The sequence below is a fragment of the Brassica napus genome, chromosome A6 (assembly GCF_020379485.1).
Source record: "Brassica napus cultivar Da-Ae chromosome A6, Da-Ae, whole genome shotgun sequence".
NCBI classification, from domain to species: Eukaryota; Viridiplantae; Streptophyta; class Magnoliopsida; order Brassicales; family Brassicaceae; genus Brassica; species Brassica napus.
In genome coordinates, this window is record NC_063439.1 from 4991911 (window position 1) to 5013006 (window position 21096).

Sequence of the window (21096 nt, forward strand, 5' to 3'; positions counted from 1 at the left end):
TTACGGTAACTTGTGCTGTGCTTTGTTTTTATAAACGTATCAAGAAAAGGTTGTGAAACATGTAAAAAATCTCAAAAAGTTTGTGAACAAAAGAATAAACCTTTTCTAATCTCTGAACACTAACCTGCACATTTTCTATGCAATCTTTTTACTCAAAAGAATTTTTTTAAAAGAAGCTTTCATCATGATCCAAATCCATTTCTGATAGATTCAAGAACTTGCACAACCTCAGCCATACTCGGTCTCTTCAACGGATTCTCCGACGTGCAAAGCAGTCCTAACTTCATAACCTGAATCAGCTCATTCTCTTCAAACTCCCTCAACCTCCTGTCAAAACAATCAGAAGCCGAACCGGTCTCCAACATATCCCTCACGTAATCTCTCAATATCAAGACTTGGTTCCTTGATGGAGACTCAACCGGTTTTCTACCTGTAACCAGCTCAAGAAGCACCACACCGTAGCTATACACATCGCATTTCTCACTCGCTTTCAAACTCTGCTGAGCCAGCTCCGGAGCAATGTACCCAACCGCGTTATGAAACTTCTTGGTCCTACTACCGAAACTATCAAGAACCGGGAGAAACTTCTCTAAACCATAATCTGATAGCTTTGCTTCGTACTTTTCATCTAGAAGAATGTTGGTGGACTTCACATTGAGATGAAGAACCGCTGGTTTACAATCATCATGAAGGAAAGAAAGCGCTTTCGCGGTTCCTAACGCAATCCCAAACCTCATGTGCCAGTTCAAGTCAGTATTGCCGTGGCTAGTGCTAGCTCCAGGGTAGATTCTTGAGTGGAGATTATCGTAGAGGCTACCGTTGGGGACGAAGTCGGAGAGAATCAGCTGCATTGTTGAGGAGAAGTAGTAGCCTTGGTAAGAAGAGAGGTTCTGATGCTGCAAACCTCCGAGGCGTCCGAGCTCTTGCTCAAACTCTTCTTGGTTTCTGATTCTTCCTAACGTGTCAAGCTTCTTCACTGCGATGGAGACTCCACCTTCGAATGATGCTCTGTAGACTGAGCCAATGGATCCCATACCGATTATATTGTCCTTGTCGAGGAGAGCTTTTGTGCCAGCTTCCCAGTCTTCGTACTTTGAAGGCAAGTTCTTGCTGAAGAGAACGAGTTTGCCTATTATCACACCACCGCCGCTTGAGTCTATTGAAGAGGCTAGAGGAGTGGTTTCGAGTGTGACTACTTCTTCTTCTTCTTCGTCTTTTCTTCTTTTACGAGCTCTGAGGTTCAAACCAAGGACTAGACAGACGCCAAAGAGGATCACAGCTGCAGCAACTATGACAATGATAACCGAAACGCTTAGAGCTTCAGAGTTTCTGCCCTTTGCTGTGGCTCCACGTGAGTTGCAGGGAGTGGTTACAAGAGGATCACCGCAAAGGAGAGGGTTGTTTTCAAATGCAGAAGCTCCAAAAGCTTGTAATACAGGAGCAGGAGGGATAACACCGGAGAGATTGTTGTGGGAGACGTTGAAATGAGTTAGCTTATTCAAGCTACCGAGGGAAGAAGGGATTGACCCTGAAAGAGAGTTCAGCGAAAGATCAAGAAACTGGATCCTGGAGAGGCTTCCAAGCTCAGATGGAATGCTTCCGTTGATGCGGTTACCATGCAGGTCAAGAATCTCCAGGTTTGTTAAGTTTAGTAGCTTCTTAGGGATCTCTCCTTCTAAACCATTCCCTGAAACATCTCTGCAAAGCAACAACAATGAGAGAGAGATTCATATACAGTAACAAAAACTAAAACATCAAAACTTAAACTCACAGTTCAAGAAGTAATCTGCAGTTGGAGACATCCTCTGGAACCTCACCAACTAAGTTGAGATCATGCAGATTCAAAACCTGTAGATACTCCAAGCTTCCAATCTCCTTTGGTATCTCCCCATCTATAGAGTTACCACCTAATCTAACAACCGAGAGCTTCTCCATCTTCCCAATACCTCCAGGGATACTCCCGTTGATCTTATTAGACTCCAAGTCCAAAAGCTTGAGACTTTTGCAACCAGTCACACCTCTAGAGATCCCACCGGTTAACTCATTATAAGAAGCATCCAAAAACTCCAATCTCTGACCACAACCAACCACCTCTCCAATCTCCCCACCGAACCGGTTCCAAGAGACGTTAACATAAGTTATGTTCACGAACCCAAGAACCTCAAAAGGCCCCGACCCTTGGAACATATTGCTCCCTAGATCAACATGGCTCAGCCTCTGACACTTCACCACCTCCTCAGAGACATCACCAGAGAGCAAATTGTTCCTCACTGAGATATACTCAAGCACAGGAATATCACAGACCCCAGGCGGTAGCACTCCGTTAAGACTGTTGTAAGAGAAGTCAAACCCTACGAGGTTGTTACAGTTCGCTACTGAACCAGGGATTGGTCCGGAGAGGTTGTTACGAGACAAAGAAACGAACTTGGTCTTGTCGCAGAACCTAAACAGAGAAGTAGGAATCTCACCGGAGAAACCGTTTCTAGACAAGTCGAGAAACCTTAAGCTAGTTAACCCACCGATGAACTCAGGGATCGAACCGGACAACGCGTTGGAGCTAACGTTAATGGTCCACAAAGTCTGTAACTTTGAGTAATCCAGCGGTAGGTTACCTGTAAACCTGTTGCCAAACAAGGTCAGAACTCGAATAGAGTTTAAACCGGACAATCTCGGAGATAGTCTTCCGGCGAGACTTGTGTTCCAGAGAACGATCTTGTCAACGAATCCTTCAGGGTTACAAGTGACTCCGTTGAAGCTATTGCAGATGTCTCCGTCGAGGGTCCAAGAGGCTAAGCTGTTGTAAGGATCGTCAGTGATACTGTCTTTGAATTGAAGCAGAATGTCTCGTTCTTCTTCGATTGTAACAAGAGAGTAACACGGAGAAGTTGAAATGTATACCAAAACAAGAAAAAGGTAAAACCTTTTCATAGTTGAACTCAGGCTGATTAAACGGATCTACCCAGTTGACATTTCCGGTTCAGGATCCGAAACCGAACCCGGTTCGTCAATCTACAATCTTTTCTTCCAGAATCAAGAACGAAGTAGCTGCATTTACTAACCCAATGAAACGAAACGGTTGATTTTTATTGGGATTGAGAGCTCAAAGCTAAGAACTTTTCAACTGCTTTGGCATTTATGTTTGGTCCTCATCCTTAACGGCTACAAAAAAAAAATTTACCGACCAAAGGTCAAGACTTTCGTGAAAGAAACGACAAAAGAAAAGGAATCACAGAGTCAGAGCACAAAATGAGATTTTGGGGTTCTGCAAGTTTTGCGAATACAAGAGAAGAGAACTATGCCCAGAGAAGCGAGTGTGTGACTTGTGGCTTGGCTGGAAAGTAAGTTTGTGAGTTCTGGCTTCCACCAAATGAAGAGGAAGCACGTGCTTGGCTTTGTTCATCACCTATATGTTTTTAAGTAAGGGAGAAGAGTAAGTGTGTGCTTGTCTGTACCTTCTACCAAAGCATTTATTCTCTCCTTCACCAACCAAAGTTGCCAATTAATTTAATGACGTAAATAAATGAGTTATGGTCCCAACCGAGTTGTTAGTTTCAGAGAGTATTGAATGCGTGTTACATAGAATTGTACATTTCATTCATCTGTTTCCATTTAAATGATTAGAAACTAGGTGTAAATATATTTGTTTTATTATACTAGTAGTTGTTACTAATATCTGAGCATTATGTAATCGACATGGATTGTAATCATTTGGTTGTTGATGTAGTTTGGTTTGTTTTCTTAGGTCATCTCCAACCACAAACACTATTTTAGTGTTAAAATCACACTATTTTAGTGTAATTTTAACACTAAAACCAAAGTCTTATCCAACCATAACACTAAACTTTACACTAAAACTATTTTATAATATTATATGTATTAAGTTTTTTATTTATCATTTATTTAATTGTATGTTTTAGTAATAAAATAAGTGAATAGTGTTTTAGTGGGATGAATAGTGTTTTAGTGTAGTGAATAGTGTCACACCAAATTTGGTATTAAATTTTAGTGTTGCACTAAAATAATGTGATTTTTGCAGTTCCATTGGAGATGATTTGGTATAAAAATCACACTAAAATAGTGTTTTGCAGTTCCATTGGAGCTGGCCTTAGAGATCCATAGGTTTTTGAGGTCCAAATCAAAAGTTTTGGAAACTTATGGGGTATGAAAAGGGAAGAGGAGAGAATTAAAGACAGAGACAGATGAGTGAGTGTACAAGAGTAAACGTCTTTCTGTCATTTGTTTGTTTCTGTTTTACTCAGTTTTGTTTAATCATTTTGTTTCTTTCCTTTTCATTTTTTCCCCCTGATAATAATGTTCTACTTTCTGAGAGCTCCTTTGCTACTGAAGGAAGAATCATGAGGTAGAAGACACACACACTGTTCTCAAGATGAGACATTATTAATAGCACTGTGAATTGTTAAATCCATTGTACAATTCTCAGTTCGAACTTTGTAAAAATTGTATCATTAAATGTCTCACTTCAATTTCCAATCATGCTTTCTGTCGGAAAATCTAATTCTTTTTAAGTTCTTAACGCCATATTTATTTATTGCTTTCTGACCGTTGTTCTTCCAAATTTTTTATACGAAAACACTCTTATGTAACCTTTCCTAACTTCCTATGAGCTTCGTTTTGCAGAATTGAATGCATAAACAGAAAAGCCACATGAGTTGGATTGAAAAAAAAAAATTAGATAAACTAAGAAGATATACATACAAAATCAGAACTTGGTTGATAATCTATACAAGAAAAAAGCAGATATATTCATTTTCAAATGAATATAAACCAAAACAAAACAAAATATATTTATATAATATGATCAGTTTTACATAAAACTTATCGTGTTAGATGGTGATACGTTTAGTGATTGCTCTTTAAGCGTTGGGTGATGAAAAGAGTTCTTCAAGCAGCGTGTGTACTTTAAGGTGTCTCTGCTTCTTCAGATTGCATTGCGCTTAGCTTCTTCTTCGCATAGATTGTGCAGACTATAGTCGCGCTTGCGGTTACACAGAAACCAAGAACATTCACTACTATCTCCACTGCCGAAAGGCTGTGTCTCACGTCCGAAGCAACAGCTAGCGTTCTTAGCATTATTCCCCTGCAAATAATCAAAAAATACCAGTTCAATTCAAGATTCTGCAGAACATGTCTTCACATAGAAACAGAGATATAAACAGAGAGATAGAGGACAAATACGTGTAGATTGAGACAAAGATCTCAGGAACCATTCCAACAAGGGAGCCTAAGATGTAAGGACCGTAGTGAACTCCAGTGGCCAATGCGCAGTAGTTGTAAATCATGTAAGGGAATGGAGAGACACGGATTAACGTGACTGCTTGAAACTGATGAAACCAGGTTCCTTCACCGGCTGCTCGAAGTATTGCTGCCTTTTTCGGGTATTGCTTCAACCATTCCTGCAGGTGATCATCTAAAGCTCAATAAGTATATAAACCAAAGAACGTATAAGATCCTCCAAGTAACTGTGATGATGCTTACTTGCATCTTGTGGAGGAAGAGATGTCCGATTAGGAAAGGAAGAGTAACACCAATAGATGCTGCTGACAGAATCAAGAGAAACCCTTTCCCATAACCAAAGGTAAGACCGGCCATCCACATGGAAGGAGAGGAAGGAAGAAGAATGGTTGGGAACAATGCCACTGAGGCAAAGAGGAGAAGACCAAGCATAGGGATGCTGAATGTGCTTCTCACCCACTTTATAAACGGAATAAGTTCCTGAAATACACACACCAAACATTATTGAGGGATTAACTTCACGTTGCTGATCTCAAGGAATGCAATATATCAATTTAACAGCTAAAAAACCTTTCAAAAAAACACATACAGGCTAAAAAAAGTTTTACATTACAACATAAACTAGGGGAGTAATGTTTTTAGCATTGCTTGAAGACTAGTTTGAAACAAATCAAACATGGAACATGAAGACCACCAGACAAAACACAAGACTCATAAATCATTTGTTCATAGGTTCTACAGCGCCAAAATTTAGTTTTTGAAAGCTAAAAACCTAAAACACGCTCAATCTTAAATACACAAGAACACTAATTTTTCAAACATCAAAACCCAAAAACAAAAGTAGCTGAATAATCAGACCCATAAAAAAGAACAAACCTTTTCGATCAAAAATGGACCAATCCATTTAATGATTACAAATGCCAATACACCCACACAAGCTACGAGGAAAATCAATTTAACCCAGAACCACACCGACGTCACCGACCCAATCGAACATCCTGATGATTCACCACGAGATCCTTCTTCTTCATCCTCCGATCCTCCTCTTAATTTCACATAATCACCATTCTCTAGATCCTCCATTCTCGATTTCAGCTCAGGCACCGTCTTATCGATGCCATCGCCGTACGTCATCGATCGAGTGAAGATGCAAAAAAAAAATCTTTTAAACGTCTCCCTCAGATTGGTTGTTGTGCACCTCTGTTTTCCTTTTCGGTTTCCCGAGAAAATCAAGAGTAACGAAGAGAAAATTAGACCGTTGGATCAAAATTGAGACAGAACCGAACTGGGGTTTTTTAGATTCCAAGAAAAAGAATCTGAATTATTCGCTTATCTTTTTTTTATTAAGGGTTTTAAACTACAATATCCCAATAATTAGTTGTGGTTTTACGTAAAACATGTCGTGGTCGGTCGGACACGTGGAGACGTATGATTTGTACGTAGTGAGTTGCTGAGTCACTTGCTTTATTTTATACTCCCTGTCACGATAAGTCCATGTAGTTTTTCTTCGTTTTTTGATCAAACAAGCGGCACAAAATCACATGGTATTATAGCTTTTTAGGGTTTTAGGTTACTACATAAAGATAGCAGCGTAACGTTAAATTAATTAATGAGTTCGATTGTGTTCTAATTCTATTTAGCCTACTTTACGAAGAATCGAACTGGAATTAGTTGCTTGTAAACAAGGGAAACAAGACGATGAAAAGCAATCAAAGTTGATACTTCAAAGCAATTCAAAAGAAAAAAAACTCCCATGTAAGTTTCTCATGAGTCATGATTAATAGATAGAGCAAAATCATTACATAGATGTACTTGAATTGATAATAGATTATCAGAAAATAAATATAAGATGGGTGGAATTGTAAGGGTCATCAAGTTGGAAAGAAATAGTCGTGAATAGTGGAGTCGTCACACTCACATGTGTGTAAATATGATAATTGCTTGTTAATTATCATATAACTAGGGAGTGGCCATGCACAGCTTAGTTACTGACGGGAAGTTGTAGGATTCTCCTAGTTTCTTTTGTAGACGACTCATGAACAAGCTGTGGTCTGTGTGATTGTGTCTAGCTTATGGTGGTAAAAATGTGTAGCTTGGATAGCTCTGAAACTAAAGATGCGAAGGAGCTTAGGGTTTATGTGTATCAGACTGTATGTCTTTGGTTTGAGGGATATATAGTGTCATGTAGTTGAATGAATCACCCAATTTGCTTACTTCTGAGAGATGTCAATCAAAGTCCCACATTGGATAATTAGACAAGGAGTGTCTAATATATAAAGAGATTTCCAACTCTAATAGTATGAGGCCTTTTGGGAAGGAAACCAAAAGTAAATCCATGCGGGCCAATTTCTAAGGCCCAAAGTGGACAATATCGTACTAATAAGATAAGATAGAGTTGGATACGGGATTTCGCAATCCCAACAATTGGTATCAGAGCGGTTGACAATAAATCTGCAAGAAGACCAAAATACCCTTCGAGTAGGAACGGGACCCTTCAAGGTGGTAAGGGAGGTCCGGCAGAGATTAGTCAGAAGATCCTGGAATTGTGGGAAGAACATTCTCAAAGCAACTCAAACTAACCTTGCGACTAAGGGTGTCGAATGTCGAAGATGCGACAAGGCACCGAGATGATTCGCTAGAGGAAAAAGGGCACAAGGTGTGTGGTCCTTAGCTTGAGGGGGAGAATGAGAGATGTCAATCAAAGTCCCACATTGGATAATTAGACAAATGAAAGTCTAATATATAAAGATATGTCCAACTTTAATAGTACGAGGCCTTTTGGGAAGGAAACCAAAAGTAAATCCATGCGGGCCAATTTCTAAGGCCCAAAGTGGACAATATCGTACTAATAAGATAAGATAGAGTTGGATACGGGATTTCGCAATCCCAACAACTTCCACGTGCAGAAATTCGTGTTCTTATTGCTTTAACTTGTTTTTTTATTACTTTAGTAGGTTTCAATCATTTGAAGTTGTTGAACTTAGAATAAGTGGAGCTTGTACATAGCTTATGGTGGGTAAAGTGAAGCCGTCAAAGTAGTTTATATGTATAAAACAATGGGAGAATCGTAGACAACGTCTAGGCTTTTGGGCGATAGTTTCGTGGATTGTTTTTTCTAGCACTATGCTTAGTAGCATTTGAGATGTTATACACAAGTCAGGTGTTGGGCTAGGATTGATTCGTTTGAAGCAATCAGGTTTGTTGTCGATGATATCTAGACGTGTATAAAATTATTTGGTTTGTGAAATCATCTTACCTGACAATATGATCTTTATCTCTTTTGAATGTACGTTGAGAAGTTTTAAGTTCAGTTATTAAGCTAATGGAATCTTCTGACTCGTCTGTTTGGTGTTTAAGTTCAGTATAGTGTTAGTTGTTACGTATTCCGTGAAGCCACAAAGCTATATTAACCTGGATTCCTTGAAGAGGTTGGAGATAGAGTATGAAATGATATAAGTTGTGTTTTGCCCTTTGGTATGGTAAACTGTTCCTTTCACCATAACTTGCTTTGATGGTTACAACTAAAATCATGGGTCCATTATTCCGAAAGTGATCAAACAATCTCCAAAAATTAAAGAGAGGAAAGTAACACACTATTATAAAATTGTAAGAACTAACAAATGAATATGTAGATTTCTACCTTTAACTTTGAACCATGTTTTGCCCTTTTTACCATGTGCTTTATATTTTCGATCTTTTATAAAATGGTGGGAAGTGAAAAAAATTACTGCGACATTGCAACCTCTAGGAAACCAATTTCAGCCCATGATGTAATACCATATGATCTGACATTGCATCAGTGGCGTGTAACCTTTTGCAATTCGTGAGGTTTACAATTACACCAGAAAACATATACTTTTTATATGAACTTGATTTTCGATTGGGGTATTTTTTATGTTTGCTGTTGCCAACTTTTGCATATCATTGTCAAGAATGGTCCATAGTAATAATAATATAAACTAGATTTTGACCCGCGCTTAGAAAGCGCGGGTTTGTTTGTTTTTCATTTATCGATCGAAAACTGATTTACAAACTATCATTATTTTTGTTTCGAACCATAACAATTGAGTTTTTAGGCTTTTATCATTTGTTTTTTTTTTCTTTTCAAAATATGGTATTTCTTCGAAATATGGTAGTTGATCTATAATAATATTTGAGTTTTAAGATTTGTTTTCATATCCGACCTAGATTCATGGTTGAACTTATAGATCCGATATATTGTATATAATCCGGTTCGGATTTAATCTTGTTAATTAAAAATCCGATATACCTCGGTAAAAACCAAAAAACTCACTATTAACCTGCAATCTGATACCATTGATCCGGCAAAACATAAAATATCTGATAGTGTTTTTTTAAAAAAATGATTAAATTACTCATATATTTTTTAATATTACATAAATTAGTGATTCTTTAGAATTTGATGAAATTTTATTATGTCATCCAAATAAAAAATGATAATATAAAAAACTTATTAATATGACAATATTAGTTTATTTTTCGTTATTAATAACCTATTATAAGTTTGTGTTTTATTTTAGATTTAAAAATTTATTTTAAGATAGTTTTTAAAATATTATTGAACACTCGTAAATGTCATATCAATATTATGTATAAAATGACACTATACATGAAAAAATGATATTCAAATATGTATATAATATATGATGTAGGATATAGGATTTTGGTTTGTATTGAAAATCTGTATAATATTCAAATGATCAATTTTATATATTGATATGTATATTTAAGAAAATAATATTTTCATTTTTGTTAATTTATTTATAGGTCATTATACATTTATAATTATATTAAATTTAAAGTTAGTATATCTTTTAAATATATATATAGGCCCATTATTTATAGATTCATTTAGGTGTATTTGTAGGCCTAAAACCAAAAGATTTAAATGCCATTAATGAATTTTATTAATCCTTTGTAAAAATAAATGGTATTTTTGAGAAAACTGCAATTTTTATTAAGGGTATAATTTGGGAATGATCTACTTTTAATGATATTGATTAAAAAAAACATATTTCAATTTTATTATGTCAGCTATAATTGTTTCTATTTCAAATATATTTTATTATATTAAATGAAATTCATAAGTTTTTTGTTTCGTTATGGTGAACATACTATTAGAACTATTTTTATATATTCAAACTGATATTTAAATATGTACATAAATATATGTTTTGATTGCAGTTTCATTATTGATGCTATAAGGATTTGTTCAGTTACCATTAGATGATAATGAAAAGGTGATATAGCATAAAACAAATTGTGTTTAAAATGACAATAGTTATATAATATTTATTGACGAATATTTATGAAACGATCACTATTTAATACATTTTAATATGGCAATGAAGATTCGGAGAAGAAATAGGAACACACATTTCTTGTTGTAACATCTTAGTTTAATTAGTTGTGTATAATAGAGTAATTAATGGAAGTAATTAATAGTAGGACCAAAATTATTTAGTTAATGAATAGGTGCAACAACATTTTCTAAGTAGATTTTTTAGGACTCCTTCCCTTTTAATAGTATTGATTTCATGAATCAGGAAACGATAATACAAAAGTGGCTTTTTATAGAATGAAGAAACTCATAGTTTTTTGCTTGAAGAGAATATTCAACTTGGCAAAGTATCTCCTTGAGGAAGGTCCCTACATAATAAGTACATATAGTTTGAGTGCTTTGAATTATTTGTCTTCTTTATACATCAATATTGCGGGGTATATAAAAGCACAGAAACGACATTTATAAAGAAAATCATTTGACATTTGATTATAAACATATACTCGATTGAGGTAACGAGACAAAGCCATGACGTTTGGATCAGGTCTGACAGAACTAGGAATCTTACAAAACAACCATATCATACTGTATATCATGTGGACGTTGGAACAACTGTTTTTGGCGAATTCACAAATTGTCATCTTAATACCAATCCACAATGAGTTGAGTGTTCACTAGTTTGTATTTTGTATAATCGATCAAATAAATTTATGATATGAAACCCAAAAGTTCATTTCACCTTTTTTTAGAAAAGAGCACATTCAAAATTTTGAATGGAAAACTTTGGGGCGATTTGACAAATTTACTTTTTTTCTATGGGGACCCCTTAAATCCCTTTAATTGTCGTCGGCATTGCCTTTTTGTTTTTCCTTTAACCCTTTTTCAGTCCAAAATCTTTCCTTTCTATTTATCTTCCTCTAGTTTTTTTTTTTTGCTTTTTATAAAAAGGGAGGAATTCAAACAAATATTTTAAAATTCATTCAAATTAGTCCATCTTTATTAACAAAATAAAAGCTGGTCATACCAACACCAATTCAAATAATACTTTTAACGCTTAAGGATATCTAGATAGCCCTTGTTTAAATGTGATTTTGACAAAAATAAAGAATCCATATAAACAATAAATACGGCTATCCACGAACCTAACAAAAATGGTTAGAGAGCATTTAGAATGGTCACATCTCTCTCGCTCTCGTGAATAAATGATATTCACGCGGAACAAATCACGAACGTAGTAGTAGTAACCACACGGGTAAATTACGGGACCAGTAAAAAAGGGCATTAATGTCAAAAACATTTTTGAATGAAACCGGGACCCACTTGATAGTTTAGTTTTAACTGTGTCTAACCACACACGATTCCCTCCCCTTCACACTACCCACACAGACAAGACACAACTCTTTCTCTCTCTCTGTAATTTTTCGTGAGCAGTTGTTTGTCCCAAGAAATTAAACTCCGAGAAAAGAAAGGAATTTTCTTGGGGAACCAATTCGAGTAAACCGGTGGAGAAGAAGAAGAAGCTTCTTTGTTCTGGAGAGAGAGAGAGGAAATGTCAACGAGTTCAGTGAATCAGAGAAACGGTACGCATAGAAGCTCTCTCAGAGCTCACTCCTCTGCTTCTACTTCCGCTGCTGCACACAAACCTTCCCTCAAATCTAAGACTGTGCTTCGGAAAAGCAGCCCCGCCGCGCTCGGTAGCGGCTCCTCCGCCGCGGCAGGTTCTAAGTCTGGAAACGGCGGCGACGCTGGTGGTAAAAAAAAAAATAAAAAAACTCCTCTGTTCATTTTTTTTTTTTTTACAGTTTCGTTTATTACAGTAATTAGAATGTCTCTGGATCATGATCTGCTTTTTTTTTTTTGGTTGTTATTGGTTGATGCTTTTTTTTTAGTTCCTGGGAGGGTTCGTGTAGCTGTTAGGTTAAGACCAAGGAATGGCGAGGAGATGATCGCTGATGCTGATTTTGCTGACTGTGTTGAGTTACAGCCTGAGGTACAGTGATCTATATATATATACACTAAGCATGTGTGTTGAAAAATGTGGAGAGAGCTCGAATCAGTTTATTTGTTTTGATTCGTTTTAGGTGAAGAGGTTGAAACTAAGGAAAAACAATTGGGACACTGATACGTTTGAGTTCGATGAAGTGCTCACTGAGTATGCTTCTCAGAAGCGAGTTTATGAAGTCGTGGCTAAACCTGTTGTCGAGGTACATAATAGAATTTGCACATCACTAATGCACCGGATCCCATCAGAACTCCGAAGAAAAAAAAATAGAGGTCATTAGCTCAAAAAGTACCCTGACCATTGTGCAAAAGGTCCCCAATTTCAAGTGACTACTGGGACGAAACTAATATTACATGTTATGGCTTTGAACCGTAGTCCTCCTGGTATTAAAAAAAAAACATTTAGGTGATGATTTTGCCTTTTTTTTTGTAGGGTGTGTTGGATGGTTACAATGGGACGATAATGGCGTATGGTCAGACCGGTACTGGTAAGACATATACACTTGGGCAGCTCGGGGAAGAAGACGTAGCTGACCGTGGCATAATGGTTCGTGCTATGGAGGATATCTTAGCTCAAGTCTCCTTGGAGACTGATTCTATATCTGTCTCCTATTTGCAGGTGTTTATTATTTCTCATTACAGCTGTTCTTTTTTCTTCTTATTTAAGTTTGCTTAATGTATTTGTAAATGCAGCTTTATATGGAGACTGTACAAGACCTTCTTGATCCGGCTAACGACAACATTGCCATAGTTGAAGACCCGAAAAGTGGAGATGTTTCTCTTCCAGGTGCCACCTTGGTCGAGATTAGAGACCAACATAGCTTCCTTGAACTGCTTCAACTAGGAGAAGCTCACCGGTTCGCTGCTAACACTAAATTAAACACCGAGTCATCCCGTAGTCATGCTATCTTAATGGTGAATAATTACTGATCCTATGTTTTTACTTAGAGAGTGTTGTCTTTTGCTTATTCAACTCATCAACTAAACTTGCAGGTTCATGTCAGACGCTCTTTAAAAACAGAAAGTAATGGAAACTCACACATGACTAAATCTCTCAAGCCTCCTGTTGTCCGGAAGGGGAAACTAGTTGTGGTGGATCTCGCTGGCTCGGAACGTATCAGTAAATCAGGTTGAGTACTCTTACATCTACAATCTCACTTTTGTGTTATGATTTATTTTTTTTTATTTTCTTGTGTTAAGAGTGTTTGTTAATATACTTAACCAGGAAGTGAGGGGCATACACTGGAGGAAGCCAAATCTATCAATCTCTCTCTGAGTGCGCTTGGCAAATGCATCAATGCACTTGCTGAGAACAGTTCTCATGTTCCGTTCCGTGACTCAAAGCTAACTAGATTGCTTAGAGATTCATTTGGAGGCACTGCGAGGACATCATTGGTTATTACAATTGGTCCATCACCACGACACCGAGGAGAGACAACAAGCACTATAATGTTTGGTCAAAGGGTAGGGAACCATATCTCTTTGTGTGACTCCTTTATTCTTATTATTATGATGGCTACGTTTTTAAATTTTGGGGTTATTATTTAATTAGGCAATGAAAGTGGAGAATATGGTGAAGTTAAAGGAAGAGTTTGATTACAAAAGCTTGTCTAAAAGGCTTGAGGTACAACTAGATAGTCTAATCGAGGAAAACGAAAGGCAGCAGAAGGCATTCGTTGATGAGATTGAGAGAATAACCGTAGAGGCACATAACCAAATCTCTGAGGCTGAAAAGAGATATGCCAATGCACTAGAGGTACGTGATGGAACAGAACCTTGCCTTTCTTGGTGTATGGATTCAGTCATCATCATATCTGTTGTTGTGTGTAGGAGGAGAAGCTAAGGTATCAGAATGATTACGTGGAATCAATAAAGAAGCTGGAGGAGAACTGGTCAAAGAATCAGAAGAAGCTGGCTGCTGAAAGACTTGCACTCGGAGAGAAAAATGGTCTAGACATCACATCAAATGGAAACGTAACGTCTCTCTCTCGTCATGCATGTTATTTGTTCATCCTTGTAGATATAGTCTCGTTGAACCTTTTTGTTACAGAGATCCATTGCTCCAGCATTAGAGGAAGTCTCTGAACTGAAAAGAATGGTTCAGAAAGAAGCTCAGCTGAAGATGGCGGCTGAAGAGGAAGTGAATAGACTGAAACTGCAACTCACCGAGTCTAAAAAAGTTGAAGTATATCCCTAAAGCCTTTCCTTTTGTCTGTGGATTACTTATTTTCAAACTTAAAAGTCTTATTGAGCTATAATTCATTAGGTATCAGGAAACTCTGAGATCATGAGACTCCATAAGATGTTGGAAACTGAGACACAACAAAAAGAAAAACTAGAAGAGGAAATAGCGACGCTGCATACTCAATTACTGCAGTTGAGTCTTACTGCTGACGAGGTAACTAATACAAAAAGCATGTTCTAGATAAAATATCTGAGGGTGTCCTGTTTTAATCATTCTTTATATATGTTTGGCAGACAAGACAAAACCTAGAGAGACATGGTTCACAGAAAACATCTGGTGGTGCTCTAGATTCATTTATGTCTCAGTTAAAACTTCCTCAGATACAAGATCCGGGAAACGCTGAGAAACCTCCTGTAGCTAAACTATTTGAACAAGGTAAATCTCTAGTTGTTTTCAAAACCATCCGTTGTTTGTTTTCTATTCAAATACAATAAGAACATATATATATATATATATATGGCTTCTTACAAACGTTTTTCTCTTGAAGTTGGGTTGCAAAAGATTTTGTCTCTTCTTGAAGCTGAAGATGCTGATGTAAGGATTCATGCTGTCAAAGTAGTGGCAAATCTGGCTGCCGAAGGTTTCCTTCTTCAACCTTCTATATATATATTTTTCTTCTTACCATTACCTATTCAGATCTCCCCTCATTATATCTTTGAACTGTTTGTTGTATGTAATGAAACAGAGGCAAATCAGCAACAAATCGTGGAAGCTGGTGGTCTCACTTCCTTACTAATGCTTCTGAGAAATACAGAAGATGAAACGATTCACAGAGTTGCTGCTGGTGCAATCGCCAACCTTGCAATGAACGGTAATAAAATGTTGTTCTCATTGGTGTCCATTCACTTAGTTTATCATATTATTTTTTTTTTTTTGTATTTTGTTTAGTGAACCAGTTTATATTTACTTCTTCAATTTCAGAAACAAACCAAGAGCTGATCATGGATCAAGGAGGCATTGATTTACTGTCATCAACAGCAGCTAATGCTCAAGACCCTCAAACCCTCAGGATGGTTGCTGGAGCCATTGCTAATCTATGTGGAAATGGTATCTTCTATTCAGAATACATAAACTATTTGTTGACTAAATTCTGAGACACAATATCTTTTTCCGACATAGATAAATTGCAGACAAAGCTAAGATCAGAAGGAGGGATTGCAGCTTTGTTAGGAATGGTTAGATGTGGACATCCTGATGTGCTTGCACAGGTTGCTCGTGGCATTGCAAACTTTGCTAAATGCGAGTCAAGAGCATCAACACAAGGTATTGAATTTATCCAAAGACTAAACATCTCATTATCTAAGATTTATTGACTTAATAATGCACCAAATAAGCAGGAACTAAGAGAGGGAAATCACTATTAATAGAAGACGGTGCACTCTCTTGGATTGTTCAAAATGCCAAAACCGAAACTACTGCTATTAAGCGGCATATCGAATTAGCTCTCTGCCACTTAGCTCAACACGGTAAATTGTATTGGTTTGCATCGAGTAAAAAAACTGCTGAATCATTACTTAAACACAATGTTTTGAGAATTGCAGAAGGGAATGCGAAAGAGATGGTAAAGGAAGGAGCGATATGGGAACTGGTGAGGATCTCAAGAGAATGTTCGAGAGAAGACATAAGAAGTCTTGCTCATAGGACTCTCACTTCAAGTCCCACTTTTCTTACTGAACTTAGACGTCTTCGTGTTGATATCCGGTAAAGCCGGTTTTGACTTCTTTAACTTAGACGTCTTTGTTATCTGATTTTTTTTGCTTTTCTTTCGGTTTAGGCTGGTTTGTGGTTTTCTTCGTGGCTGTGGCTTTTTGTTTTGTTTGAATGTGTATATTATTTTGGTGGGTTTTGTTTGTGTATATTGACTGACGTATTAGTTCAAAATTTTATAATAAATTATGCTTCAGTTTTTTCGGATAGTGTTTTCGATTAATTTGCTTCATCTGGCAGTCAGTTCAGCTCTCAAGAGGAGCATTCTATACATATCCCCTATATATTATTTGAGTAACATTGCAACATTTTTTTGTATCCACGTGTCATCACTAGAATGATTCTTAAAATACTTAATGAAATAGGTTGGTCCTCCTAAATATATAATAAATTTTTTATTAAACCACAATAAATACATTATTAATATGCTTCATTATTTCTTTAAATAAGATTACAGAATTGACTAATGTGGCTAAAGTATATACGACAATTAATGATTTTGAATAATAAAGATTTGATAAAAATAAGTGTGTATTATAATTATATTTGTTTAATTTTAAGCTATTAAAATAAATTAAACAATCATAGTAACTATATAATAAAAATTAAAAAAATTATTTAAATATTATATTTTGAATTTTTAAAAACAAGTATAAATTACTAAAACTGTTAAAAGTTTCACATTCAAATTTTGTGATCTATGATTTAAAACTTTTGTTATGACATGATACAAATAATTAAAAAATAATATAAGTTGAAAGTTTCATTTAATAAGTATCAAAAATAAAAGATATATAAATATATGTATCATTTTAAATTAAACTATATGCTATATAAAAATACATAAATATCTTAATTTTGAAATTTACTTTGAACATTTTTTTGATAAAAAATTTGAAAAATATTGACAACTTAATTTTTTTAAATATTATAAATTACTTAAACCATTAATCCCACAGTGAAAATTTTGTTATCACTAAGTTAGACTTTTTGCTATAACAGATACAAAGGATAAAAAAAATATGAGCAAAAAGCATCATCTAATAAATATTAATATTAAAATTATACCATATATATGTTACTATCATTTAAATTTAATTATATATCATATCAAATAGAAAAAATATTTTTTCGATTTATAAAATTTATTTATATATTTGCACCAATTTAATTATATAAGTAGTAGATAATGACTTTTTAATTATTCAATTTATTCCGCGCAAGGCGCGGGTCTTAACCTAATTTTAATATAAACAATACGCAAACAAAACCAAGAGGTGTCTGTCTAGTCTGTAGATCAGACTTGAATGAAACGATTTTTCCATACCATTTAAAAAAAAAATTGGTATGAACATCCAAAAAATCAGTCTATGCTGCCTAATTGCTGCTTAGCAGTGTTCAATTTTTTGAACATTGACTTGAATGAATCATTAAAATGTTTGGTGTAAACATATATTTTTACATATGTTAGTTGGAAATGATCAATGCAGTCTCAGAACGCATACTGCGTGCGAATACATATATAAGTGGTGCGGTTGAACTGCGACTCAAACAACGGCTCTTTTAAAGTTCGGATGCAGATACACGATTTACGAGATCTTGCATGCATACAAACATGTTGGATAGACATGTATTCATGAGTTCATCATCTATGGACCAAATCCAGAAAGAAAATATAACCAAAATATATACATAGACTGTGATAAGGGTCCATTAAAAAGGCTTATACATAGAATGTGATGGGCTGTACATGCTAGCCCTGGAGCCACAACGAGCCTTCCCCAATGGTATGGATATTGTGCATGTGGATATTGTATAGTGATTCTATGTTCTGGTATGGAAAAAAACTTATACGCTTAACTCTTTATTCTGCATTTGCTTTGGCTTTTCGATTTCTTGTAGATATCATGTGGGGAACAAGAAAATATCGTCAATATTTTTTAATGTTAAAACCAGAATATGTTCTCATCACCTCGTATCTCTAACGTAATGATCACTGAGTTGTGATATAACTTTGAAATCATAGGCATATTACACCAATATCCGAATTGACAAAAAAACAAAAAAGGTCTATCTATACCATCCACAAACACGCACGATTTGGGTATGTGCCGGCATGAAGCGGCATTGTCGAATTTCTTCAGTAGTATAGAGAATATACTCTTCAAACAGGTTTACATTTATTAAAATAGTACAAATAAAAACAAAGTCGTATATTATAATAGTGAACATTGTTGGAACTATTTTTTGAACATTATGAATAATGTATTCATATGTCAAAAAAGAAGTTTTATTTGAATGAGAAATGGAGGTCTAATGTGTGTGATTTGAAAAACTTGTATAAAGTAGCAAATACACACATTGGATATTTGAAATTGGATTTGGGTTTTTTGATTTGTTAGTTGGACTTCATGTTCATTGACTTAATCTTATAAACCAAATATATGTTGATCTTTTATATTGATAAAATATAAAAAAGAAATCCATTTTAAAGTATATTATTTTGTTTGAATTGGTCAAAACAATAATAATTTTATTCTTTAATTTCTTGGTCAAAATGTGGAATAAATTCACATAATAATGACAAGAATTAAAAACTCCATTAGTGCACTATGGAGGTTTCATTTTTGTGTTGAAAAATGAAACTTGTGCTTCTCATTATATTTCTATATAAAGGCTTGTGAGCCATTTAGAAAACACACACATTCATACAATCAAGAACATTTCTCCCACTCAGAATAGTTATGCTAGTATTTTTTATTCTTTTGAGTCTGAGAGTACATCACAGAAATAGGTTCGATAGATTCTGTTTTTCGGTGATGGTAAACAGAAACAATGCTGCAGTTGTATCTTGGGAATCTGAGCGCCATAAAACCGTCACACTACGGGGCGTTTAAAGATTTAAGGAAAGAGATTAACCATCTCGACTCTGCAATTCTTCTTTATTTTTATATTTTGGTATTGAAATTTTAGTTTATGTTCTTATTATTCTTTACAAATATCAGTTGTCCTATGGTAGTAAAATAAGGTTCATACACTCTTAAATCTTTAAATATTGTTTATGCTTCTGCACTAACAATACTGATATTTGTTAAAAGTTTTTTTTTGAGAACAGGTTATGAGAAAATTCTTGGTGTTGGGAAATTATCTCTTCTGATTTCTGAAACTTGATTATTTGAGATTTTGTTGCTAGATTCATTAAAATAATTAATATTTTGGAGTAATGAATTTGATATCTTTTATGCTTCATAAGGTTAAAGATGCTGGAATCGGATCTTGTTTATCATAAAAACAGGAATTCGAGAATTCATGGTGATGAAAAAGCAATTGTTATGATCTTTTCAGATCGATCATACGCAGGGATTTCTTATAATAATCTTAGCTATTGTTTTTCTGTGAATCTTCTTTATCATCAAGCGTTGATCATTAGTTACAGATTTTCTGAAAGAAAAAAAAAACAATTTGATTTGATTTGTCTTTTGACGTGTTGAAACCGTCGTGTTGCACTTTCGCTTGATTTTTAAAATTATTTTGAAACAAAAGTGTGACTTGTATGATCTAATCATGCTTATACGACTGGTTTTTATCAAAATTCAAGCGTTTGATCTTGCATATATTAGCAACTGTGGAGCGTTTGTTCTTGTGGTTTTTTTTTTTTAAAGCTTTTAATGCATTTACATTGTGTATTTGTTTTGCATTTAGTTGTGATCAAATTCGTCAGTTTACATGATCAAATAATTTATTTGTTCAAAATCTGTTAATGCTTTGACTTGGCTAAAGATAATTATTTGTTTTAGTTATCAAGAATGCTAACGTTTTTTATTTCTGTTTCAGATTTTTTGGAACAACTTAATTTGATTATTAAGTGTTTGATCAAGAGGAAAAAAAAATGATTCAAGTTTCAAAAATATGGTGAAACCGTTGTCAGAAAGAACATTTTGATTCTTAAGGAATCATGTTGTATAAATGGAAATGGATTCGTGAGTCGACGCCCCAAATTAAGTTTGGGAGAGGTCTGCCACATAAGAATCATTTTTCATTTAGAAAAGATAATGTTGTTGATAATGATCAAAACATTCATATTTTGTCAATGCTTAAACGCTAGTTGTAAAAAGATTGACCATACAAAAACAATGAGAATTTTCAGACTAATATGACTGAAACTAACATGTGTATTGTAGTTTATAAAGTCAATATGGTTGAAAATAATCATATAATGGTTTTGATGGTAAAATAATATCTTGTAATGATATGTTTATTTGCTAAAAAGCAAAATATGTGTTTGGAAAGATCCAAAACATACAAGTTGGATTTATAAATCAACTTAAGAAAACTATGAAAATAGTTGGATGTAAAATGTGAATTTCTAAGAATGAAACACATTTTTCAAGAAAATTGTAATAATTTTTGAAATTGCTTTTAATTCATTTAAATCTAAAGGAGTTGTAGATTAATTTTCTAAACTCTTAAGAGATGTTAAATGTAATTATGCATGTTTTGAGCTATCTCAAGAAATGTGGGGGGAAGCTTTGCTTACCATATAAAGTCGTTGGCAAGAGGCCAAATGAACTTAGTGATAGTTATCAAA

The 21096-nt window shown here is 35.0% G+C and overlaps 3 protein-coding genes across 3 annotated transcripts; 1 reads left to right on the forward strand and 2 right to left on the reverse strand.

The window, feature by feature from the left end:
- LOC111216251 (probable LRR receptor-like serine/threonine-protein kinase At1g12460) lies at positions 1 to 3587 on the reverse strand. The gene is made up of 2 exons (XM_022720689.2): positions 1772 to 3587; positions 1 to 1698 (listed from the first exon to the last, which is right to left on the reverse strand). Exons 1-2 carry the CDS (start codon positions 2926 to 2928, stop codon positions 183 to 185), a joined length of 2673 nt encoding a protein of 890 aa, XP_022576410.2. The 5' UTR covers positions 2929 to 3587; the 3' UTR covers positions 1 to 182.
- Positions 3588 to 4670: 1083 nt separating this feature from the next.
- Positions 4671 to 6577, reverse strand: LOC111216252 (transmembrane protein 64). The gene is made up of 4 exons (XM_022720690.2): positions 6130 to 6577; positions 5497 to 5733; positions 5197 to 5414; positions 4671 to 5098 (listed from the first exon to the last, which is right to left on the reverse strand). Exons 1-4 carry the CDS (start codon positions 6385 to 6387, stop codon positions 4921 to 4923), a joined length of 891 nt encoding a protein of 296 aa, XP_022576411.2. The 5' UTR covers positions 6388 to 6577; the 3' UTR covers positions 4671 to 4920.
- Positions 6578 to 11718: 5141 nt separating this feature from the next.
- Positions 11719 to 16708, forward strand: LOC111197965 (kinesin-like protein KIN-UA). The gene is made up of 18 exons (XM_022720691.2): positions 11719 to 12306; positions 12445 to 12545; positions 12637 to 12759; positions 12990 to 13175; positions 13250 to 13471; positions 13550 to 13685; positions 13782 to 14020; positions 14109 to 14312; positions 14387 to 14530; positions 14607 to 14741; positions 14823 to 14954; positions 15035 to 15176; positions 15289 to 15381; positions 15487 to 15612; positions 15723 to 15848; positions 15921 to 16064; positions 16139 to 16267; positions 16343 to 16708. Exons 1-18 carry the CDS (start codon positions 12105 to 12107, stop codon positions 16504 to 16506), a joined length of 2748 nt encoding a protein of 915 aa, XP_022576412.2. The 5' UTR covers positions 11719 to 12104; the 3' UTR covers positions 16507 to 16708.
- Positions 16709 to 21096: the final 4388 nt, after the last annotated feature.